Below are 27395 nucleotides of genomic sequence, written 5' to 3' on the forward strand. Positions count from 1 at the left end.
AGGGGGTGGGGAGCATGTGAACATATTAAAGTAAAAGCTATATACCCAGTAAAACAAGAGCAAAGAGAATATTTAGCAAGAATATGCTAAAAACTATGGGAGCAATACATGAATCCAAAGCCTCCGGGACTTCTATCTAAGTAAACACCAGTTTAAATCCATTGAAGCAGTGCATGGACTCTCACTGTGTGCCACAGACAAGCACTCAAGCATAGCCCTCCAAGTGAGGGTTACTCTCAGAATAGACAGACAGACAGCAGCCTGCAAGATGAAATACTGAAAGATAAAACCACACTATATATGTGCTTTGAAGGTTCAAAATTTTTTAAACTTAAAAAACACAGTATTTAAATTAACCTCTTGTAACTTTGCTGAATTTGGCTACCAGAAAATTAAAAATAATAGTGTTCTATTGCTTAGCATTGTTTTAGAAAACCCAAGAATGCAAAACAACAGGCAACTCTAATCAAAGCTGTACAATTCTGTGAATATACTGAAATCATTAAATTGTATGTTTTAAATATGTCAATTTTATGTTATGTGAATTATATTTTTAAAGTTAGACAAATCCACAAACTTAAATGGAAGGACATGTACCTGAATGGTGCACATGTGTGAACAGCATTTATAAAACATGATTACAAAAGGATCACCTAAATACTCATAACAGGTTTTCTGACCACAGTACAACTGAATTAGAAATATATATGAAAATTACAGAAAAAATATGTCAGAAATGTAAAACTTCAATAAAGTAATCCATGAACCACAAAACAACTTCCAGTGGGTAACAGGTTTCTAGTGAAGCCTCTTTACCACCTAGAATCTCAGCAACCCAGAAAACACCATAAATTATGAATGAAGTTGAAACTCTAACTCACTGGAGAAAGAGCAAGCTTTTCACTGGACCACAGCATTAGACAACCTTAAGTACTCAAATATCTGAAAGCAGCTTTGAGATACTGTGGGCTGAACACCAGCCACAACTGACATAGGCAAGTGTGCCTATTTACTCCTGCAAATGTACTATGGGGATATTATTATTCTCTCTTAATACGGCAAAAGAACAGAAAAAAGCTACAACTGAGTCCCCTTCACCTAGAAGGAAAAAAAAAACAAAAGAAATGTCTTACAATAAGGATGACACTTCAAATAAGTTGTACAGCCTAGTTTCAGTGGATTTATCTACAAACACTCCCTTCACCTATGTCTTGGGGAACACTGCAGAAGAGGGGGCAAAAAGATTCTCAAGAGTTAAAGAATTAGGAAGTTTGTTGTGAGGTTGTATCTCCTAGTAATACCAGAAGGTGCACCAGTAAAATGTCACCAAGACACCTGCCCAAATGTGAGCTGAACAAAGACGGCTACAATAAATACACCAAACTGAATGGCAAAAAGCCCATGCGGCTACAGGAAGAATTACAAGCACCGAGGAAAGCTGGAAATGGGAGAGATGGGAAGAGCACACTGACAGGTTGTCTAATACCAAGTGGTCAGCCTGAAAACATACATATAAGAAGCACTATATGAACAGGTAATATTTAGGAATATGTATATATGTGTGTGTGTGTGTGTGTATATATATATATATATATATATATACATATGTATTGTATACATGCATACTCATATGCATGAATAACAATTAGTTTAAAGAAAGAGGACATGAATTTGAAGGAAAGTAGGAAGGGTATATAGGAGAGTTTGAAGGGAGGAAAGGTAAGGAAGAAATGTAACCAAATTATAATCTCAAAAATAAAAAATATAAAATAAATAAAAATCTTAAAAAAAAAAAGGCTTGACCTAAATCCCCTAAGGGACAACAATGTAAATAAGGGTAATACAAGTTAATTTAAGAACAAAGAAGAAAGATTTTTTTTTTTGTAGGCAGGTATGGTAGTACATGCCTTTAATCCCAGCATTTGAAGAGGCAAAAGAAGGCAGATGTCTATGTATTCAAAGACAGCCTGGTCTACAAAGTGAGTTCCAGAACAACTGGAGCTTTACACAGAGAAGCCCTCCCTCAACAACAAACAAGCAATCAAACAAGGAGAGAAAAGGAGAATTTGTATGTATTTTGCTCACTGAGAATATATAGATCCCAAAGCAGTGTGAGTCTGGTTTATTATGGATGCAGAACTTAAGTCTACTTCTTGGAAGGACAAATCACATAAACATCTAACAACAATGCAAGGCCAAGGATAAAGAGAACTCACTCTACATATGACAGAAATTTTCTTAAAACTGGTAGTGAAGTATATGAACTACAGAAACCACTGTATTACTATGCTGAAAATAATTTCTTAAAAAACATAATTAGTAAGAAGTTGAGGCCTCCAAGGAAAAATGGAGGACTGTAATCTGCCTGCACATGACTGGTTAAGGAGATATCAGGAGAAGAAAGAGTAGTTTGACTACAGAGGCAGAAAGCAGAAGTCAGCCTTAGAAACTTGGAATGGCAGTGAGGGAACCAGCAAGACAATGGAAGGAAGAGATGGGTGAGACTGAGAAAAGGTAAGCTGCACCAAACAACTGTAGCTGTGGCCTTCGGGGTGTGTGTGTGAAGAGAGGGGGGTGAGGGAGTGAGGAGGAAGCAAAAGAGAGAGAGAGAGAGAGAGAGAGAGAGAGAGAGAGAGAGAGAGAGAGAGAGAGAGAGAGGGAGAGGGAGAGGGAGAGAGGGAGGGAGGGAGGGAGGGAGAGAGAGAGAGGGAGAGGGAGAGGGAGGGAGGGAGGGAGGGAGGGGGGTAGGGAGGGAGGGAGGGAGGGAGGGAGAGAGAGAGACAGAGAGAGACAGAGACAGAGAGAAGAGTGACTCTGGGGAGAGGAGATTTGTCCTAACTCCCCAGGGCTTAAGGCCCTCGCCACCTCCAGTGCAATCTCTGCCTTAGGTAAAAATGATACCTCTGGCAACCAGTGAGGTAATCGAGAGGAACCCCATTTTATCACCCTATGAGTAGGGGGTGAGTTCTTGACAGTGAATCTGTATTTAAAACTGAGCTAGACCGGGAGGCTTGAGAACAGACAACAAGCCAGGCAGCTATCATTTCACAAGGTTCAGCCCTGGGACACTTAAAAAGCAGGAGGGACAGATGCTGACAAGCTGACACTGTAGGCTACAGGAGGGTTGGCTCAGGGGGTTCAGTGAATGAGCCCACCTTTGGTGGCTGGAGCAGGTTTCTCAATGGAAATAAGCACACAGTCTGATAGCTCTTGAGTGTGGGCTCCAGCTCTGCACTCACCTATCTGGTAGCCATTGCCACAGAACCCAAGAACTCGGAAGTACAGCCCCCAGCATGGGGAGTAGTACATACATCGTGAACATAAGAATGCAGGTTCTTCCTCTGCACACATCTCAAAGCTGTGGCTGCTGCTTATGCATCTGACACATTTGAGATGCCCCCTGCTAGAGCATTAGCCACCCTCTTGAATATAACCTTAGGAGTCCCAAAGAGTGAGAAAAGTCGCCAAGCTCAGAGACTGCTAAGCTAACTATGACCAGTAGAGGTCTATGGTACACAAAGGAAATTATATTAGTGGAGATACTTTTGCCCACAGACTAGGAGAGAGGAGAAGAAGCAAGATACTGCAGGGAAAGAGATGGAACAGACTCAGAGCGGCAGAGAAGTCTTCCAGAATGTAGGTGGAAGGGCAGCCCGAAAGCGTCTTGCCAGCAAGACCAATGGGCTTCACATCCGGTAACCAGCAACTAAGCTGGGGGAGATTTAGAAGGGTTGAGTTAGGATTAAAAGTATGGGCATGTTAGCCATGGGAGGCTTAGAAGAGCCTAGCTATTGAGCCAGTAAGGCAGGTTAAAAATGAACTAGTGTGCTGGGCGTGGTGGCGCGCACCTTTAATCCCAGCACGTGGGAGGCAGAGGCAGGTGAATTTCTAAGTTCGAGGCCAGCCTGGTCTACAGAGTGGGTTCTAGGACAGCCAGGGCTACACAGAGAAACCCTGTCTCGAAAAACCATTAAAAAAAAAAAAAAAAAAAAAGACCGTGTGTGTGTGTGTGTGTGTGTGTGTGTGTGTGTGTGTGTGTGTCTTTCATCCACGGATCCTAGAGAACCTGGGCTGGTGGCTGATAGCACAGCCCACCCAGGAACATTAAAGTGGGATAGTAGAAGAACATGCTACAAATGGCGCCTAACAACAAACACAACATGCATCTATAACTAGGAAGGACTCCAGTACTCCATTCCCCACTGGTCCGCTATGCTCCCTATTTTTATTTGCATTCTCTCTCTCTTTCTCTCTCTCTCTCTCTCTCTCTCTCTCTCTCTCTCTCTCTCTCTCTCTCTCTCTCTCTGTGTGTGTGTGTGTGTGTGTGTGTGTGTGTGTGTGTGTGTGTGTGTGTGTGATACAATAATCGACCTTATTGTTTGGGGCTTTGTTTCTTGTTGCCGTTTGGTTCTTAGTTTGGTTTGGATTTTTGTTTGTTTGTTTGAGTCCAGAGTCTCACAGTGAAACTGGAGCTCATGCATATGGCCAGATGGGCCGCAGAGATGATGTCATCTTCATCTACCCCAGTGCTGGGAGCTTCTGCTGCCTATGCTGGAGACGAAGCCTGGTCATTGTGCTTGTCTGAATGCACTATGCCGACCACGCCATTGCTCTAGCCTGTTTTTATTTTTACTTTTTTCCCTTTTCACATCAGATTTAGCAGCAAGTTTTGATTTTTTAAAATAATATTCCCATTCATACATTCTTCTAGTTGCATGCCTTTTCACTGTTCGATGTTTTTCTTTTCTGTCTTGCCTTTCCCACCATGATTCCCCCTCTAGCCCCCCCCCCCCGTGCTATAATTTTAATGCCATTTTACCTTTTTTTAAACTCACATGTATCTGTTATGTCTTGTTTAGTGTGTGTGCTTTTTTCCCACACTCATGCTACAGTGCTCACGTGGAAGCCACACATGCAAGAGTTGGTTCTCCTTTTACCATGTGGGTTCCAGGGATCAAGCTCAGATTGCCAGGTGTTGTAACAACCCTTACTCCCTGCGCCGTCATGCTCACCCAGGCTTTTATATTTGATTTCTTTTATCTAACTTTGGTTTCCAACTCTGTCTTGATTGTGAAATCTGTGATCTTGAGTTGTATGTGATGTCATGCTTTCTTCAACTCCCTTGTATTATGTTATTTTCCAATTGTTTTTTCCTTTTTTAAAAAATTAGATATTCATTTACATTTCAAATGCTATCCCCTTTCCTAGTTTCCTCTCCAAAAGTCCCCTATACCTTCCTCCTGCCCTGCTCCCCAACCTACCCACTCCTGCTTCCTGGGCCTGGCATTCCCCTGTACTGGGGCATATAATCTTTGCAAGACCAAGGGCCTCTCCTCCCATTGATGGCTGACTAGGCCATCCTCTGCTACATATGCAGCTAGAAACATGAGCTCTGGGGATACTGGTTAGTTCATAACGTTCCTCCTATAGGGCTTCAGACCCCTTCAGGTCCTTGGGTACTTTCTCTAGCTCCTTCATTGGGGGCCCTGTGTTCCAGCCAATAGATAAGGGGCACTGGCATAACCTCATAAGAGATAGCTATATCAGAGTCCTGTCAGCAAAATCTTGCTGGCATATGCAATAGTGTCTGGATTTGGTGGTTGTTTATGGGATGGACCCCTGGGTAGGAAAGTCTCTGGATGGTCCTTCCTTCCATCTCAGCTCTGAACTTTGTCTCTGTAACTCCTTTCATGGGTATTTTGTTCCCCATTCTAAGGAGGAACAAAGTTCGACAAGACAGGTAGATCAATGGAATAGAATTGAAGACCCAGAAATGAACCCACACACCTATGGTCACTTGATCTTTGACAATGGAGCTAAAACCATCTAGTAAAAAAAAGACAGCATTTTCAACAAATTGTGCTGGCTCAACTGGCGGTTATCATGGAGAAGAATGCAAATTGATCCATTCTTATCTCCTTGTACAAAGCTCAAGTCTAAGTGGATCAAAGAACTCCACATAAAACCAGAGACACTGAAACTTATAGAGGAGAAAGTGGGGAAAAGCCTTGAAGATATGGGCACAGGGGAAAAATTCCTGAACAGAACAACAATGGATTGTGCTGTAAGATCGAGAATCAACAAATGGGACCTCATAAAACTGCAAAGCTTCTGTAAGGCAAAAGACACTGTCAATAAGACAAAAGGGTCACCCAACAGATTGGGAAAGGATCTTTACTAATCCTAAATCTGACAGGGGACTAATTTCCAATATATACAAAGAACTCAAGAAGCTGGACTCCAGAAAACCAAATAACCCTATTAAAAATGGGGTACAGAGCTAGACAAAGAATTCTCACCTGAGGAATACCGAATGGCTGAGAAGTACCTGAAAAAATGTTCAACATCCTTAATCATCAGGGAAATGCAAATCAAAACAACCCTGAGATTCCACCTCACACCAGTCAGAATGGCTAAGATCAAAAATTCAGGTGACAGCAGATGCTGGCAAGGATATGGAGAAAGAGGAACATTCCTCCATTGCTGGTGGGATTGCAAGCTGGTACAACCACTCTGAAAATTTGTTTGGCAGTTCCTCAGAAAATTGTTTTTTCTTTTTAATCTTGTTTCTCCTTAATTTTTCCTTTTCCCTGTTTTCTTCATTTCATTCACTTATCATTTTTATAATTATCTAAAACAATTCTTCACAGCATATTCAGAATTAGTCTTCCCATTACTATTTTATGATCATAGGTGATTAAGTGGGCTGAGGTCTAATCTATTTTAGTATATTTCTAGATCTTATAACGTTTGATGCTGTTTGTTTTCTATGCTGACTAGTAATGGGGATGTTGCCTTCAAGTAAAATATCGCTAAATAAAACTAGATATCTAAACATACAAATTATAACACATGCATAAAGAATATTGCGGCATCATGAGTCCATTAAAATATCCTAAATTTTCAGCCCCTGAATTAAATGCTTAAAGAAAATTCTAAAAGTTTAGTAGTAGAATTGTTTAGTAACCTGAAATACAACATAAACATGCAGATTAATCATTTCAGAAACTGGAGGAGAAAATCAGCAAGAGAAGAGAAATCAGAAAGTTGAAAATATGGATAAAAAATCATAATGCTATAAACAGGGTCAGAAATCTACATTTAAGAAGCTAAATAGAAATATTTGAAAATTTCAAGAAAGAAGAAGAACACACAGTGGAAAGCACCAATAGTATATACTTGAGCAGCCAGAAGAGAGAATGTAAGCAACAAAGACACAGTTGAACAAATGGTACACTGAACTATTGTAAGGATAGATAGCTGGGCATGGCCATATCCCAGACTGCTGGGATACACTCAACAACCAGCCTGAGTCCACAGGATAGGAGCAGACATAAGAACTAAAGGCTCAGGGGATGCATGTGTGTGTGCACCACACAAAAATATTAACATGCAGCACTTAAAGTACTCTATAGACCCAATGCAATCTTACCAAAATTCTAAGACCATTCTTATTCACAGAAAAAGAAAGCATAGACTTAAAATTTCATATGGAAACACAAAATGAAAGCCAAAGAAATCCTGAGCAAAATAAATGATGCTGGAGACATTTTATTACCATCATACCTGATTTGAAGCTATACTACAAAGCTATTGCCACAAACACAATATGACACCGCTACAAAACCAGGCAAATAGCCGAATGGAGCAGAGGACCCAAATATAAACCCACACAACTCCACCACATGAGTTTTGACAAATGTTTTTAAAACAATACTAGAGAAAAGATGCCTCTTTAACAAATGGTGCAACAAATATAGGCTATCCACATACAGGAGACTGAAGCCGGATCTCTTATTTCATTCTGCACAAAAATCAGCTTTAAGTGGACCAAATGTAAAACTTGAAACTCAGAAGAAAAGGTAGGGCTAGGTAGATAGCTTAATTCTCAACCTTCCTAGTGCTGCAACTTTTTAACACAGTTCCTCATGTTGTGGTGACCTGCAACCATAGAATTATTTCATTGCTACTGTTATGAATCATTATATACATATCTGATATGCAACCCCCAAAAGATTGTGGCCCATGGGTTGAGAACTGCTGGCTTAGTCAATAAAGTACAAGCACAAACCCCTGAGTTTGAGCCCCAGAACCCACATAAAAGAACCTGGTTGTGATGGCACACACTCATAATCTGTTCTGGGGAGCTGGGGTCAGTAGAGTCGTGCGGCTCACAGGGCCTACCAGGTGAATTCTAAGCCAGTAAAAATCCTCCCCCAAGTGCACCCCCCAAAACAACAACAACAAAAGAAAAACAAGCAAAAATAAAAAAAAAACCCTCAAAAAAACAAAACAAAACAACAAAAACCTAAAAGCTTTTCTTCTGATGTGCCACTGATGATCCCAGGGTCATCATGGGCCACAGGGGTGTCTCTGATCCAGATCTTTGACTTGGGATGGAGGAAGGCAAAAGTTGATGACTTCCCACTTTGTGGCCACATCATGTCAGATGAATATGAATAGCTCTCTTCTGAAGCACCAGATGTCGCTGGTACCAATAGCAACAAATACATGGGAAAGAATGTGGCAAGGATGGCTTTCACATCCAAGTGAGGCTCATCCTTGCCATGTCATCCAAACCAACAGGATGTTGTCCAGTGCTGGAGCTGATAGGCTCCAGACAGGTTATGTGTGGCACCTTCAGGAAGCCACAGGTCACAGGAACCTGGGTTCACAGTGACCAGGTTCACAGTGGCTACCATCACTTGCACCAAGCTGCAGAATAAGGAACATGTGATTGAGGCTCAAGTTCCCTGGTTATCAGAAGATCCACATTTCAAAGAAGGGGGGCTTCCCCAGGTTTAATACCAGTGGCTCATTCCTGATGGCTGTGGGGTCAAATATATCCCCAACCATGGTCCCCTGAACAAGTGGAGAGCTCTGCATTCCTCAGGGCTTCCATGGTGCTCTCTTATACACTACCAAATCATGTTCAGTCTAAAAAAAAAAAAGAAAAAATAGACATCCAAGACTGTCCTCTGGCCTCCACATGCAGTTACACACATACACAATACACACATGGGAGGAAGGAGGCAAAACACTTCAAGATTCCAGCTAAGGCAAAGAATTTCTCAATGGTACTTAAGCCACTCAAAAAATAAAGCCAACAACTGACAGAATCTCATGAAATCAAAAGGCTGTATACAGTAAACAGCTACTTCTGTGGGAAAAAATAGCCTAGCCTACACAATGATTGAAACATCTTTCCTAGCTGTACATATCACAGAGAATTTATACCTAGATTATTAAAAGTTCAAAAACTATACAAGAAATCAAACAACCCAATCAATAAATAGGTTAAAAAATGAAAATACAGTTCTCAAGGCAGTTAATACAAATGACTAATACCATTTTAAAGTGTTCAACTTCACAAACCATCACAGAAATTCAAGTCAAAACTATATTGGGACTCCATCTTACCACAGTCATAATGTCAGTCATTAAAAAACCAATAATCACAAACACTGGCAGGTCTCACACACTGCTAGTGGGAATGTAAACTATCTAGCCATTATGGAAATTAATATGGAGGTTTCCAAAAGAGCCTAACACTTATCTTCCACACGATCCATCTATAGTAGTCCTGAGAACTTACTCAAGACTTTAAGTTGACATGTCATATATGTCATAGAGAAACACATACATCAATGTTAAATGCAGCAGTATTTATAGTAGCTGAAGTATAAAACCAATGTAGGTATCTAACAACTGAGAAATGGCTAAGAAAAATGTAACATACACACCACCTTTTGTAGCCAATAAAAGTTACAGCATTTTCAGAAAATTATATAGCTGCACATAATTATATCAAATAAAGTAAGATAATCACAGACAAATACATGTCACTTCTGGTTCCTAGATCTTATATAGATATACAAAATCATGAATATACACATATACACAAGACTTGAAATAAAGGGGTCTAAGGATCAATGCAGGGGGAGAGGCATGAGAAAAGAGTGAAGGCGTTACAAAGACAAGTTAAGTTCAACAAACAATATATACATGCATAAAAACATGAAAATGCTTTCAAAGTTTGAATGGAGGTACTCTCCACAGTGAAAACAAGCCACTCTCAGAAGCCATATGACTGATTATGTACAAATCCCAGTGCCAGTATGAGCTACCATCCTATGAGTCATTAGCTGGATATCCTTGAGGTCTCCAAAGTAATCCAGGCTATTTCCACTGCTGTTGATTGCCTATCATGGATACATGGTTAGTAAGACCTCATTGCTGACGTGGCCATACACTCTGGTCATAGATATTACATAGAGAAATTAAGCTAAAACTGAAGTGAGCACTTCCTACCTGCTTTATAGGTATTATGCAGGCTGCTGGGGAGAGTTGTCATCAACTGTTTATTCAGTAAGATACACTTAGTACACCTTGCACATTATACAGAGCAGGCAAGCAAGATATGCTCACTGGTGTGACTGATACTACTATGGGGGTAACCTAATACTTACTCACTGGATTTGGGGCCTATTCCACAGGAGGAAAATCATGTCTAGGACTGTAGACCTGTAAAGCTGGTATCTAAGGACTGAGTAGATAGCTCAGCTGCTCAGAGCATTTGCTGTTCAAGCATGAGAACCTGTCAGCTGCAAACACGGCTCCGTGTGCCTATAACTCCAGCATTAGTGCACAGACAAAAGCAGCTTTTGAAAGCTCACTGGCCATCTAGACTATCTGAAACAGTGAGCCTTTAGTTTAGTGCAAGACCCTGTCTCAAGGCAAGGTAGAGAGTAGATAAAGATACTTAACATCTTCCTCTGGGCTCCACATTTGCATATATGAGAGCAAGCATCCACATACTCACATACATGTACCACACATATATACCATACATACATACATACACACACACACATGCATACAAAGAAAGAAAAATCTTGTGGCTATGGATATCATAGACCTTAGTGGGGAAGCTAAGCGTTTGTTTTGCTAAGGAGATACGCTACACCTATCAAATCCCCTTCTAACCTTTTGTACGGATGCCACTGGCTAGTGTTCCTGTCAGCTCTGGCCAAAGAAGCTTCTTGTTTTAGTGGGAGGCAATTTTGCAGGGATGTTCAAAATTCCAACAACACGTGGCCTTTTGAGTGTCTGGCCCTAAAAGGGACATCTAGATATGTCCTCCGAGGTTTAGGGAATGTTATCAAGGACGGAAACAACAGAGGAGTTGGATGAAGGAAGATGAGTGACATGACATGGCTGCCATATTCATGACTGTGTTACAGCTTGCTCGATACAGAGAAAAGGGTTCTCAGCTGGGAAAGGCCCCTCCTACCTTTTCAGCAATCCTTTACCCATCTCCAGTTCCCATGCACAATAAGTGTCCTTTCAGTGTATTTTTCTTCCACATTATATTTGCCTTTTCTAGAACTTTATATAAAAACACATTTTCAACCTGCCTTACATGGCTTCTCTTACTTACTTTTTTAGATCTACCCATAGTACCTTTATCATTATTAGAAGTCAGCGGACTTACCATGAAAATGACTATTAAGATGAGGCAGATGCCCACTATGATGAGGAAGGGGATCAGATAGTACTCCAAAGGAAGACTCAGTTCTGGAACTAAGATAATGTGGCCCCTAGAGGGAAGAAAATTAATAATTGAGAGTTAATAATTATCAACTTACATTAAAACAAAAAATTAATGACATGGCCATTAAACTCAAATATACTCTGCACACTCATTTTCTAAGACATGATTTACATAATTTAAGGCAGTGGTTCGCAACCTATGGGTCGTGACCCCTTTAGGGGTTGACTGGCCTTTTCACAAGGGTCACCCAAGACCACCTGAAAATACATACATTTACATTATGATTCATAAGAGTAGCAAAATTACAGTTATGAAGTAGCAATGAAAATAATTTTATGGTTGGGAGTCACCACATGAGAAACTGTAGTTAAAAGGGTGGCAGCATTAGAAAAGTTGAGAACCCTCAATTTAGGGAATGCATTTTACATTTTTAAGTCTATTTTGCATATTGTTCAGAACAACCCATGGAGGAATATTATATACTGAATGTAATGAACTATGCAAAAGTTGTATTTTACATGTAACATCAGCATCAAAAACAATCATAGGGATGGCTCAGAGATGGTTCAGTGTTAAGAGTTCTTGCTACTGTTGCAGAGGACCTGATTTTAATTCCCAGCCCCGAAATGATGGTTCACAACCACCCATAACTCCAGTTACAAGGATCCAATACATCCTTATGACTTCTACAGGCACCAGACACACACATGAAGAACATATATATGTGCAAGAAAAATACAGAGAAAATAAAAATAATAAACCTTAAAAGCAAACAAACAACAAAAAACAGTAGCCCCTCTAGTAGCATGTAATAAAACCTCGACCTCATTCATTATTCCCATCACAATAAAACTCTTCCAGTCTGAGGCTGGAGAGAGGACAGCCCAATGCTTAAGGCCACTTGCTGCTCTTGCAGAGGAACAGGGTTCAATCTCTAGCATCTATACTGGGTGACTCACAGTCACCTCTAACTCCAACTACAGAGAACCTCCATGGGCACCGGATATGTACATGGTGCACATACATATATGTAGGCAAACACTTATGAATATAAAGTAAAAATAAGTGCATCTTTTTTACAGCTACTCTAGATGGTTCTCAACCTTCTTAATTCTGTGACCCTTTAATATAGCTCCTGGTACTGTAATGATCCCAACCATGAAATTATTTCACTGTTACCTTGTAACTGTAATTTTGCTGTAAATCATAATGTAAATAGCTGATATCCAAACTATCTGGTATGTGCAACCCAAGGGTTGACAAGCCCTGCTCTAGAGTAAATAGTGACACAGATTATACTGCCCCCCCCCAGTGAACTTCACCCATTGTAGCTGGTACAATAGACACAGCCCCTGGATCCCTGCATTTGTCTATGAGATGTAGAATGAAAAAAATCTCATCAAGGAATTCCAAAGAGTAATTTTTTCTACATTTTCATGTTCTCCACTGTTTGGCTGAAAGCATTACAGAAATATGTATGTTGTGGAGATGGGACACATTTCTTCTCCTCCGAGATATAACCATACTGTTGGTTATATCCTATAGAGGAAAACGATGATCAGTTAAGTTCACTGTATTTCATGAATGGCCACACTTTACATGGTATGAAAAGATTGCTTTACAACTCCTTAGTCTAAGCAGAGGTATGCAAGACTGAGCAGTGTTCTCTCCACTGGGAGGACTGGAGTACGAGACCAGACAGGGTTAGCCATGGTCTCCTGCTGCTCACTGCTAGGTGATTTGTTACCACATATTCAGTTAAAGGTAAAGTAATAATTTTTAAGTATTAAAAAAATTGCTTAAAAGTCTTTAGGGTTTCACAGTACTAATGAAAAAATGAATATTTTTACTCCCAAGCTGTTTTTACTGCTATCATTTGTCAAATTTGCATCTAAGTAATTCAACTAAACTGCAACAGATATAAACAGTATCAGGGATTCCTCCCAAATATTGTAAATACCCTCCAAAACTTACTAGGATTGCTAGAATACAAGTATCACTTTTCAGCAAATAGAGGATGATCAATTATTTTATATGCATTTTGTAGCTTTGAATAAAATATTTAAATGATAATAGCATTGGTTAAAAAAAAAAAAAAAGCAGCAGCATCAGGCTTGGACCAACCTATTTGATCATCTTTTTTAGCAAAAGACCATCTCGAAAATAATTTTCCAGTTTGGGGCACAAACCCTCTGCGCTACAATAATGGTACCACTTATATGAGACACTGATCTGCTGGTATGTCACAACCACACCCTCACTGACATACTATAAACTAACAGTGCTGGGTCTATAAGCCAGACTGCTCCATAACTCACTTTAACCAATAGAGCTGTTTAATATCTTTCAGTAGAAGCTTATACTTCATCTATTCTGGTTATCCTCCCTTTGTGTGTTTTCAGCTAATTTCAAACCCAACATCAAAGTCTACATATCAAAACAACAACATTTTAATTCCCCAACCCCTGTTGACACACAGAACCTTGACTTATATCTCCTAACAACCCACATCTGCCAATTACAGAGCCTTTAGTACCACACAACAGTGTCTTCTATCCATACACTTAAGGAAACAACCTGTGATCAACTCACCTATTGGATACTGATGTGCATGCTGGGAATTGAACTCATATCTTTGACAAGATTAGTATACCCTCTTAATCTCTGAGCCATTTCTCCAGTCCCCCCAATATGCTATTATTCTTAACAGTGTCTAAGTAACTAGATAGTAGCATCAAAAATTAAAGTATAACTGATACTTTCTTAAAATGATTACAACCCAGAAACCTATTTTGAAACAAATTATCTCATTAACGAGTAAGGCAAATACCCACTACCCCTACTAGTTAGTGAGGCATTAAAGGTGTCACCAATGCATTTGGAAGACAGAGAGCAACTTGAAGGAGAACAATTAGAAAGAAAAGGTAAAGCTGTTCATATGTGTAATTGAAAAATTGTCAACCATAGTTTTGGCAGTCACAGATTAATATCACCATATAAAATAAGCTTTCATTTTTGCAAATAAGTTCTTGATAGCAAATGCAAAAAAAAATAGGAGAGTCTGCCAGTGATTGCAAACAGTAAAATCTCTCATCAGAAACTTAAAAAGAAACTGCAAAATGGAATGTCTATCTTTTTAGCAGCACTGATGCCAACATTAGCAACATTCTGGAGCATGAACACAATTTTAATACATAATCGAATTTGCATTTAATACAAAATACAAATCAAGTAAAAACAAGTTTTTACAATAGCTTGTATTAAGAAGCGATAATTTAGCCAGGCGTGGTGGCGCGCGCCTTTAATCCCAGCACTTGGGAGGCAGAGGCAGGCGGATTTCTGAGTTCGAGGCCAGCCTGGTCTACAAAGTGAGTTCCAGGACAGCCAGGGCTACACAGAGAAACCATGTTTTGAAAAAAAAAACAAAACAAAACAAACAAACAAAAAAAAGCGATAATTTAGCACAATCTATGAGCATATTATAAAACAATCTTTTCCAGGGCAGTCAGGGCAACATAGTGGGACCTTGTCTCTAAATAAATAAATAAACAAATGTCAACGTAACTACAATTATATAATTCTATTCTACAATAAGGAACAGTCTGAAGTTACATAGTGTTTTTGATATCCAATACTTACCCTTTTTCATATGTGAATTCATCTTTCAGGGAATTAGCTGATGATTCACCAATAAAGACAGACGGAATGTCAATTTTCTTTAATGTATCAACTGCGTAAAAGAACAGCAAACTTATTTGTAACAAGGCAATACTTAAGGGTCTCTCTTAGAGCAGCAGATGCAACTAGACACAATTACACTCAAATTTCCATGCACATGTTCATTTAGTTCTCTCAACAGTCTTACAAGGTAGAGACAGTTTTTAATCTCTAATATTTTCCTTTGACTTAACTCTTCTACAGAAAAAAAAAAACACTTTAACTATTAAAGAACAAAGAAAAGGGCAAAATTTTAGCCTTCCTTCCCACACATAACTTGATTCCTAAGTACAGAGGAAAATGTATTTTATATACCCATTTCAAGGACAGAAACAAGCCACCAGTGTAAGATGTCTCCACTCAGGGAAGTTTAACGGGCAACACCACATTTCTGCCTCTCAAGGGAAATGGTGACAGATTACCCGGCATAAGACAAGGAGCTAGGGAGGTCAAGTTCCTCCTAGAGGCCCAAAGAAACTTGACCCTGACATACGTATTTAAAACAAAAATAAAATGCCACCAAAAAAGAATTTTAAAAAAAATTACCCACTATTCAGGTGTGGAAATAAAATAATCAGAAACCCAAATAAAAACAATCTTTTGGTGGGAAGAATTTGATGGGGACAGCTTATTTAAGGATGTGTTCCAAAGTCTTTCAACGTCTGCATAGTAGCTGTGGGTCTCTGTATCTGTTCCCATCTGCTGCAGGAGGAAGCTCCTCTGATGATGGCTGAGCAAGGCGCTGATCTATAAACATAGCAGAATGTCACTAGGAGTCATTTTATTACTATTTTTTCTTTTATTTTGAGACCAGTTTTTTTTTTTTTTTTGGTTTTATTTTAGGTCCCTGGGCTATCTAATCTCAGGTTTTGGTCACCTAAACAGTGTCTAGTATGAGTTCCATCTCTGGAGTAAAGCTTAAGTCAAATCAGTGATTGGTTGTCTATTTTCACAAGTTTTGTGGCACCATTGCCTAGAGTATCTTGCAGGTAGGATATCGTATGAGGAGATGGGAAGAGTAAAAGAGTCAGAGGGGATATGGAGGACAAACAAGGCCCTCTAAAGCAACATGGGTTTTGCCTTACGAACCCATGTTGCTTTAGCTCATACGAACTCACAGAGACTGAAGCAGCATGCATAGGGCCTGCATGGGTCCGTACCAAGTGCCTGTCTGTCTCTGTCTCTGTCTGTCTCTGTCTCTGTCTGTCTCTCTCTCTCTTTCTCATGTGTGTGTGTGTGTGTGTGTGTGTGTGTGTGTGTGTATGTGTGTTAAAGTTAGGTGGGAAGGGAAGCGGAGAGGATCTGGAAGGACTTGAGGGACCTTAGTCGACCCCAAGACCTTAGCACAACTGACTCCATGAGCAAAGTACCCTTTAGGCTGTAAAACTCAGCACGTAGACAGCACCACCTGCCAAAACCAAACCAAAGACCTAATCTATCAAAGTCCATAGTTAGGGGAAAGTCTCTGCATGGACTAACCTTGCTCTTTGGTTTTTATAATTCTGCTTCTGGCTACTTGTTCTTGTTAGCTGAAGTATGTCAACCCTGGGCGTGGGTTAATAGCTCACCTGGAGAAAGGTTCAGGACTATACTGAGATGTTGAACAATAAATAATAATACTAAATAATAAAGGCTTTCTATCGCTTTAAACCCATGTCTGCGCAGTCGTGTCTGGTGAATGTACTCCACAATTACAGCTTCTAGTTCAGTGTTTCTATGGGATTCCTGGGTGTCTGATTGAATGACTCTCTGATTCTTGCGCCTTCTCTTGGGCGCTTTTCCTTCTGTCCATTTGTCTTATTCAACTTTGATGTGATAGTTTTTGTTTTATTTTATCTTGTCATTTTTTTAATGGATGGAAGGATGGATAGATGGATGGATGGATGGATGGATGGATGGATGGATGGAAATCTAGCCACTAGAGGAAAGGTTAAAAATTGAATGCCTTCTGCCTGCAGGAAGAGGGAAAATCAGTTATCAGTGGGTATTTCTACCACTCCAGGAGAGCCTCATATTCAGATCAACATATAACTAAACTCTACAGATTTTGTGTCTGCTTTTATTTGGTTTCAGTTTGGTGGTATGGGGGAGGGCATTTTGTTTTCTTGGTTTGGGAGAGGCATATTCCCTTCGTAAGAAATTGTATTCTTCCACGAAGATACTATGATAAAGTGGAAAGACTTGACTTGAGGCTATTGACTTATAATTATTAGAGATAATATTTTCTTAACCATGATATCAAGAATGATACAGACTAGTCCTCATTTTAATAAGATGCTTGAGTTTGAATTAGAATTCTGGCCAAAGGATGCCTTCTTTTATTTTGCCAGTAATATATACAGACCACCAATGTGACTGAGTTAGAGCATATCAACTGAGATTTTTAAAAAATTAAAATAAAGTATTTTAAAAGGGTGAAAGAATACAATTAAATCTACAGTACCTTTTGCACAACAAAGGGAATAATCAGACTTAAAGAGACAGTCTATAGAATGACAGAAATTACTTGTAAGCTAAAGGTCTGACAATATAAGGAAATCCAAAATCTCACTAGCAAAGGAGTCTAAATATCCTGATTTTGAAATGGGCAAGAGACCTAAGTAGATATTTATCAAGAGCAGTTCTGGTGCGCTAGCCACAAGGGTGCACTATGTATTCCAAAAAAAAAAGAAAATGTTTAAAATGCTTTGCCACTGAGAACTAATAAATGATCAAGATGATGCGTAAGTCATGTATACATGTTATAGGTTTCATGAGAACAGCATCATCTTATTTGATGCATAACCCGACTTCTCTCTGAAGTATGGTGGTGCCCATGACTGGTTGTCAGGCTGCTCTGAGATGCTAGAACTTATTAATTAGAGGCTGTTTTTGCAGACTCCATAATCATCACAGTCCTGACTGTGAAATCATTCAATATAAATAAAGAAGCACATTAGATTTTAAATATAATTTTGCCTTATCATATTAGAGGTAAGAAAAGACAATAGCAAAACACTTTCCTTAGGGTATAAGATTGATCTGTTAATAAATAAAATATCTGCTATTTATTGAAGATGGGGTTGTTTAGAGTCCTAAATACATTCCAGTATACCATCTCAGCCCATAACTTCATGTCACCTTTTGTTCCAAGAAAACTCTTTGCTCTACCTTTGTATATGTAAATCATTGAAAATTCGCTAGTAAGAGACATACTGGTGTATAACTAAAAGTAAATAAAAGATCTTATAACCATGAATGTGGTCAATAAACAATTGCAATTACAGAGATTTTATTAAAGTTTAGACACCATAAAGGGGGAATGAGAAAAATGGGGGTAGATTTTAACTGGGGACGGAAAGGGAAGGTACTACAGAGAAAGAAAAAGGAAAGAGAGTCAAATAACATTATGGAGGTTTCAAAATACCATAATGAAACACATGCTTATTCAAAAATATATGCACAATACACATACACATAGAAATACACACACACACACACGTGTAATTTTTAATGGAATTATATCACACATAACAACAATGGTCTCCCCAAGCCATAGTCTAACAAAATCCCCAGTGCCAGATGTCAAAATCCCACCTCAAGGTGTTGCTTAGGGTGGTCTAAGAGACTCCCCCAAACAATACAGGTGATTTCCATTGTCCTTAGTTGCCTCCCAGAGCTTAAATATAGTATCAAAAGATACTATGCAAGCTGCCAAGAGGGAAGGAGAAGAGCAATAAACAACCTTCTTCACCTATAAAGTCTAGGAGCCCCACTAACTCTTGTCCACGAAGGCATCCTCAATGCCACAACAATGACACATTCAACCAGGGATAACCAACAGCTGTCTAATTGGACTTAAAGGCTGCTCAGTAGCATGGAATTCATGCATGGTACTGTAGACCTAGCCAATGACCCATGTCTGGGGAAGTCATGGACTCTAGTGGAGAACCTATACCTGCCACTTTCCTAAATTACCATAATTTCTAACTGCATTCTAAATGCTTATCCTTAAACTCACAGGTAGTGCAGCTTTCACCCCTCATCAAAGAAGCCTCTGTCTGCAACAGATGGAAGCTACTATAGACATCCACAACTGGTCAAATTACAGAGCAGAAGTGTCAATGGAATGCCCGACCTCAACTGATATATCCACAACACAACGGCTTTACTTAGTTCCCGGAAATCAAGTAAGGAGGAGCAGAAAGATTCTAAAATACAGGACCAGGATGCCTGCTGCGAGATAGTATCTTCTATATAGACAGGAAAACTGTACCCATGAAATCTCAACAATATGGTTGCCCAAACAAGACCAGCACAATAACAACCAGTTAACATGCAAACATTGCTGAGAAACATTGCACAAGGCTCCACCTCTACATGAAAAGCTACAGGCAGTCAATGGCATCTAAGAGAGAAAGAATAAGCTGTCTCCAAGATAAGCCCCTGATAGGTTATCTAATCCCAAGCAGTAAGCCCTAACCACGTGAACATACAAACAACAGTAAACAAACTCAACAGTGTGTAAAACAATAGCAATTAAAGGAGAAAAAAAATCATGAATCTGAATGAGGGGAACACAAGAGATGTTAGAGAGACAAGAGAGGGGGACAGAAATGATGTAAATACAGAACACATACATAATTTTCTCAAAAAAAATTGGGTATGGGGGACTTTTGGGGTAGCATTGGAAATGTAAATGAAGAAAATACCTAATTAAAATAAAATAAAATTAAAAATATATATATATCAATACAAAAAAAAATCCTGAGTTGTGGAAACTAAATTGAGTGAAGGATACAGCCTAAAAAACTCCACTGAATCATGGCACTGAAGACAAGGACAGGCTGGTACAGATCTCTGCAAGTTCCCTGTGCTGCATCGTACCCTATCTAAAATCAAAAACAAATAAAATCACTGAAAAAGGCTGGTTGGCTCATTAAAGGTGGCTCAGTTTCCCCATTGGAAGTAATATTTGGAAATAGAAAATATTCTTATTTCAAATAAAAACTATGAGTGTATCCATGGGATATAAAAGGCCACCTGATAAGAAAGCATATGTGAGGCTGGGCATTGTGGCATACATACACTTTTAATTGCAATACTTGGAGGACAGAGGTAGGCAGATCTCTGTGAGTTCTAGGCCAACCTGGTCTACACAGTGAGTTCCAGGACAGCTAGAAACATACAGAGAAACTCTATCTCGAAAACAAAAATTAAAAAAATAGAAATAAAAAGAAGGAGGAAAAGAAGGATGGGGAAAGGAAAAAGGGAGGAAAGGAGAGAAGGAAGGAAGGAAGGAAGGAAGGAAGGAAGGAAGGAAGGAAGGAAGGAAGGAAGGAAGGAAAAGCAAGCAAAACAATATCCACCTATCCATCCACTCAGGGGCCAGAGAAATGGTTAAATGGATAAAATGTTTGCTCTATTTATAAGGATCTGAGTTTGGGTATCTAAAGCTTTTATTAAAAGCCCTGTAATTCCTGCAGTGGAAGACAGACAGGAGGATCCCAAGGACTTGCTTGGCAGCAAACTCCCTAATCAGTTCATTCCAGGTTCAGTGGGAACTCCCCAATCCCCCCAAAAAAGGTGAAGGGGCTGGAGAGATGACTCTGTAGTCAAGAGCACTTATGCATCTTAAACTTTAATGTGTGTATCTAAATAAATTACAAAAATGAATCTACAGCATTCCTTAACTACATTTTTATTCATTGTACGTGTGTGTTACTCTGTGTGTGTGTGTGTGTGTGTGTGTGTGTGTGTGTGTATCTGTCCCCTGCATGCATGTGGTGGGCAGAGAACAACTTTCAAGAATGGATTCTTGTCCTTTCACTGTGTGGTTAAAGGAGACTAAACTTGGTCATTAGACCTACCACAATGCCTTTGCAATGCCTTTGCTCACTAAACCATCTTACAGGCCTTCCATGGTATTCATAACAAGTAACTACATTACTATTTATGGCTTTTGGTTTCTTGTCAAAAGAAAATATCTACAGATAAACAAACAAACAAAAAACGAAACAACAAAAAAACCCTTAACTGTTCAGAAAAAAGACAAGTCAATTCAACCTTGGTTAGGAATTAAGATTACCACAAGACCTAAGAATTATCTGATACTGAAGAAACATCACTATATAAACAGAAAATGAATAAAGAAATTCTGTTAACTTTCATTTCAAATAATCTGTCAATCAGGAGACAAGAGAAGTGATACCTGTACTTACTGTCGTTGGATCCCATGCTAATCAGGTCATCAGAGTCTACATTGTGAACTATGGCTGCTTTGTATCCTGCTCTCTGTGCATTTAAAACCTGCAGATAAGAAAACAGTTATATTATGAGGAAGATGATCACAACAAGCCTACGCTAGTTGCCTAGAAGCACATCATGTGCATCTGTGGGAATAAAGCAAAGATGTTCTTGAAAGATGTTGATGTCTATAGGAGAACACCTAGGAGGTCTTTAGATGCTTTCTCATTTCATTCTGAGCTTTGAGAGAATTCAAGAAAATAAAGGCCAGGGATGTGGCACAAGTGTTAAAAGGATTCAAAAGAATAAAGAAATTTATTGCCAAAACAGAAACTTGCCATGATCAGGCTGAGGAATCATAAGTCACCAGGCTTTCAAATCCTTCTTAATACTTACTAGCGGTATAAACTCTGGTGACTTATTTCCTCTGTAAATACCTGTATATGCATGTTTTACTTACTTACTTACACACACACACACACACACACACACACACACACACACACACAGAGTGGGGAGGAGGGGGAGGGGGAAAGGGAGAGAGGGAGAAGTGTATCTCTGTGTGTGTGAGTACATCTGGAGAGCAGAAGTTAGTTGTCTTCCTTGATCACACTCTATTTTATGTACTGAAGCAAGGTCTCTTCTTAAACCCAGAGCTCACAGATCTGACTAATATAGGTAGCCACCTTGCCCTGGGGATTTTCTGTTCTGTCCCCTCTCCCAAGTCCTTGTCCTGAATGAAGAGATTATAGGAAGGCTGCAACACTACCCAATACTTAATTTACACTGGTGCTTGAGATCAGTCTTCACAGTTGGGGGCAGGGACTAATTTTCAAAGCCATCTGTGTAAGCAGCTCTACTTTCTTTTTCAATCCTCAGTATCATAAATGTCCTCATACATATATTTCTAAATGCTTAAAACCATATTTCACACATACAAATGTGGCATATAAAAGCAACTTAGGATTCCAGCCTACAACTCTAGTGGAAGCCCCTGTTCCACCAGAAGTCATAGCCAGAACTCCAGAAAAGCCCCACCCACAGACCACCAACACTCCTTCAGTGCCCACCCACCTTACCATAAATGCTGCCCCCCTCTCATCACCATACCCAGCCCACAATTCCAGAGGAAGCCTGCTGTTCTACCAGAGGCCAAGCCAACAACCAGAACCCAGGCCAACAGCTCCAGCAGAAGCCCCCTGGTCCTCCAGTCTACACTGAACCCCAGCAGGCTGCTTGCTCACAGACAGCCTCCACCTCCTCAGTGCCTACCTAGCCCACCTCCAGCCCACACTCTGCATCTCCACTCCTTATCCTGACTTGCAACTACTCTGGAAAACCCCCCAGCTTGTGGACACCAGGACTCCAGTCCCCAACTCAGGCTGGAATACCCTGCTCCACCAGAGGCCACCCCAGAAGTCCAGCCCCAATTTGGGTGGAGACCCTCTACTAAAGCACAGACTACTCCAGCCAGAAGACCAGAGAGGAAACAGAAACCAAGGTAGGGGAAACAAAACAAAACAAACAAATCAGCCATCCAACAAAGACAAACTAAAAAATCAGCACCCAGCACCTAGGCCTATAATTGCCCCAAACCCAGATGCCTAGACACCAGCATTAAGAACATAATCGACAATAGCCAGGGCAATATATTAACACAGATGAAACCAGAAAAGGACATTAAAACCAACTTTATGAAGATCACAGGGGTTCGTTCTTAAAGAAAAAATGAATAAATACCTTTAAGAAATCGTTAAGGATAAACCAAAAAATTGGTGAAATTAATAAATCCCTTAAATCCCCACTCCACAACACACACACACACACACACACACCAAACCACCATCACCACCAACAACAAAATTAGGAATTAACAAGCATTGTCATGATGTCTATATGGATTCAATTCTCCAATAAAAAGACACAGGCTAACAAAATGGATGCAAAACCAGAAACCATCCTTCTACTGCATATAAGAAACAAACCTCAGGTTCAAAGATAGACATTACTGCAGAGTAAAGGGTTGGAAAAGATTTTCCAAGCAAAGCAAATGAAGAAGCAAGCTGGTGTGGTCACTCTACTATCTAACAAAATAGACTTCAAACAAAAATTAATCAAGAGACAGAGAAGGACACTTCATACTCAAAGGAAAGATCACCAAGATGATCTTTCAATTCTTAACACCTGTGCCCCAAGTGCAAGGGCACCCATGTTTATAAAGGGAACACTACCAAAGTTTAAGTCCTAACAGTGACCCTCACACATTGATAGTGGACTTCAGTAGCCCACTCTCACCAATGGACAGGTCATTCAGACAAAGACTAAACAGAGAAATAGTGGAACTATGACATACCCACAGAACATTTCACCCAAACACAAACAAATATACTTTCTTCTCAGTACCTTATAAAACATTCTCCAAATTGGCCATATAACTGGTCACAAAGCAAATCTCAACAGATACAAGGACATTGAAATAACCCCCTCATCCTATCAGACCACTATGAATCAAAGCTGGATTTCAACAAAAAGAAAAACAACAGAAAGGTTATATACTCATGGAAACTGAACAACTTTGTACTAAATGACCACTGGGTCAAGGTAGAAATAAAGAAATTAAAGACTTCCTATAATTCAATGAAAATGAATGCACAAAATACCCAAACTTATGGCACAATGAAAACAGTGCTAAGAGGAAAGTTCATAGCACCAAGTGCCTTCATAAAGAAATTGGAGGGATCTCATACTAGCAACATATCAGCAAACCTGAAAGCTCTAGAACTAAATGAAGCAAGCACGTCCAAGAGGGGTATATGGCAGGAAATAAGGGAACAGAGGGCTGAAATCAATAAATTAAAAACAAAGAGAACACACGAAAAAAGTCATTGAAACACAGAGTTGGTTGTTAGAGAAAATCAACAAGACAGACAAACCCTTATCCAAACCAACTAAAACACAAAGAAAGAATATCTAAATTAAGAAAATCAGAAATGAAAAGGGAAACATAACAATAGACATCAAGGAAGCCAAAGAATCATCAGGTCATATTTTTAAAACGTGTACTCCACAAAATTGGAAAAATTAAAAAAAAAGAAGAATTTTCTCAATAAATATCTTTTACCAAGTTAAACCAAGATCAGATAAACAACTTAAATAGTATAGCCCCTAAGAAAATAGAAGCAGTCATTAAAGTTCTCTTAAGAACAACAACAGAAAGCCAAGCCCCATACAGTTTTAGCTAAGAATTCTACCAGACTTCAAAGAAAAGCTAATGCCCATACTCCTGAAATTATTCCACAAAAGAGAACCACAAGGAACATTGCCAAATTAATTTTATGTGGCCATTGTCACTCCGATACTTAAACCACACAAAGATTCAGCAAAGAAAGAGATTACAGACCAATTTCCCTTATGAACATTGACACAAAAATACTCAACAAAATACTTGCAAACCAAATCCAAGAACACTTCAAAAACATCACCCACCATCGTCAAATAGACTTTATCTCAGAGATGCAGGAATAGAACAACATATAAAAATCAGTCAATGAAATCCACTATATAAAGAAACAAAGAAAAAAACTCACATAGGAGTGAAGGGAGAGATCAGATGTAATGTATAATAATAATTATATGTGTGTGTGTGTGTGTGTATAAAACTTAGATTAACTGGCTCAACAATGTTACATTAAATTCCTTTCATAAAAATTAGAAATAGTCTACAGGCAGAATTTCTTTCCTCTAATTGCAGAGAGCTATTTAATTGTTTTGAAAGATTCTAAAATAGTAACTGAGGATCATGAGGTCGTAGCTAGTTGTGTTGCAAGTTTCCAACACAAAAGAGTTGAAAAGTGACCAACCATGCTATTAAGTAAATAAATAAAGCATAAATATCTTTACATATATTTTCTAAATTTTGAATGTTTTAAAACAAATTATATTTTAAAACTATAAACATTATTATATACTAAATATTTAATGTCAAGAAACTCATGAAATGTATTACTTTATAATGATACTTTTTATAAGCACACTAATTAATTTTCAAAAAGAATTCCTAGATCTAATATTGGTTTTATTTTGGTTAGCAGTACTGAAGTGAAACTTGCCAAAATGTTAGAAATAATACCTACACCAAGTTCCAAAGAGTCAAGGAAAGCCTAGGGTTGCATCCTCAAGAATAAAAGCAATGTTTAATTATCCATTCTCTAAACCTAACAAAAGAGCTAAAGAGAATGAGGCTATGGATTCATGGCAAATCAGCTTCACACAGCAAATTCTCTTTACATTACCTGTGATTTCTCTAAAACTACCACCAAAGGAAATCAAAATAAATCCAATAATTTTAATGATCCTATTTTTTAAAAATTGAGTCTATGAGATATGAGTGTCTTAAGACAGGAATATTTTGTCCACATTCATGCCCCCATCGTCTATAAAATAGCCTGACAGAGTAGAACATCGCTAATCAAATGTCACTGAATGAATTAAGCAAATAAAGTATTTGTTTAGATTACAGGGTCACATGCTTGGCAAAACTGGACAAGAACAATTTTCTGAAGAACTAGTTAAAAGAAACAGTTCACTGACACAGCACCCTTAGCGTGAAGAACTCTAACTACTTAGCGTTAGGAACAATGACAAGAAACCTACTGGGTAACAAACTAGCATATTCTGTACTCATGCAAAGAAGATGTCAATAATTAAAATCTTACATTTATTATTTTAAGGTGGATTTTATTAACATGTAAGCTTATTACTAACTGAATCTGAGAAAGCACCATGTGCAAGCGTGGACACCTAGAGAAGAATGCTGCACGCTTGCAGCCCTCACGTGCATTGAGTAGTCACTCACTCACTCTGTTACCACTACAGGAGACTTTCTTCAAACACCACTAGTTACTACTTAAAAACTTTTATTCAATAGCTTTGTTGGTGTTATTGTTAGCTTTTCTGACACTTCAATAGCCAATTTAATTCTTCTTCCAAAAGCTAGCCAAGTAACCAAGAAGCACTGCTTTTCAGTCAAAAAAGCACCTTTTACCATAGACACAATTTAAGAGAAATAAACTTTGAGTCAATATCAAAAGCCAATTCCTGCTGATATAAAGAGTTTTTTAAAGCTAACTTTACTTCTCTGAGAGCAAAGACATAGCATGTTAGGGCTGACAAAGTCACCATGGAAACCACAATAAAGAGCAAATAAGGCACTGTATGCCATGCACAATAGAGATCAAAGATGCACTGTTGTCCTTACCAGCGCCTCAGTCTTCCTAAACAGACAATGAGGCTAAGTGCTATCTTGCTTCTTATGCTATCTCCAGCTGGCTCTATCTTCTGGACGCCTCATGTTTTCTATACATCATCTCTTCCCACACCAGCCATTCCCTGCTTCAAGTACTTTCATCACTCTATTTACATAAGTACTAATATTATACTAATTTTAAACCATGCCACATGTTAAACTTTTGCATACATGTACCATCCCAATTACAAAGCAGTTTATCCAAGGCTCTTTACATCTTTAGATCTCTACCTATAACATTTTCTGGTGAGAAAAGTCAAAGCATTGTTTGTTTTTAAGATGCTTTTTCACTCCAAAATTATTTTGGACTGTACTCGTTGTTATTGTTCTTGTTCCTGGTGGTGCTAGGGCTGTGTATGGGAACATGAGTGCACAGTGCACCACCGTGTGAGTGTCAGGGTCAGAGGACAACTTTCAGGATTAGTTCTCTTCCACCTTTACATGGCTTAGGGGATTGAACTCAGGTTGCCAGGCTTACACAGCAAGTAATATTACCTGCTGAGCTATCTCTGTAGAGAGAACATCTTATAAGCATCATCTGTTAATAAAAAAGCTGATGGCCAATGAGCAGGAAATAGGAGGTGGGATACTGGC

The 27395-nt window shown here is 39.0% G+C and overlaps 1 protein-coding gene and 1 pseudogene across 2 annotated transcripts in view; one reads left to right on the forward strand and one right to left on the reverse strand.

Moving 5' to 3' along the window:
- Rnf13 (ring finger protein 13) overlaps window positions 1-27395 on the reverse strand; it is a 94445-nt gene that overhangs the window by 15697 nt on the left and 51353 nt on the right. For both annotated transcript variants that reach the window (XM_021154153.3, XM_029473720.2), the window contains 3 exons: window positions 21472-21559; window positions 15194-15284; window positions 11495-11600 (listed from right to left, as the gene is read on the reverse strand). In XM_021154153.3, coding sequence (XP_021009812.1) covers window positions 11495-11600; window positions 15194-15284; window positions 21472-21559 — 285 coding nt within the window. The remainder of the gene's footprint in view (window positions 1-11494; window positions 11601-15193; window positions 15285-21471; window positions 21560-27395) is intronic.
- LOC147005637 (large ribosomal subunit protein uL16-like) lies at window positions 8338-8961 on the forward strand (annotated as a pseudogene).

This window comes from Mus caroli, unplaced genomic scaffold (genome assembly GCF_978045245.1).
Source record: "Mus caroli unplaced genomic scaffold, Mus_caroli_1 scaffold_3, whole genome shotgun sequence".
Classification (NCBI taxonomy): domain Eukaryota; kingdom Metazoa; phylum Chordata; class Mammalia; order Rodentia; family Muridae; genus Mus; species Mus caroli.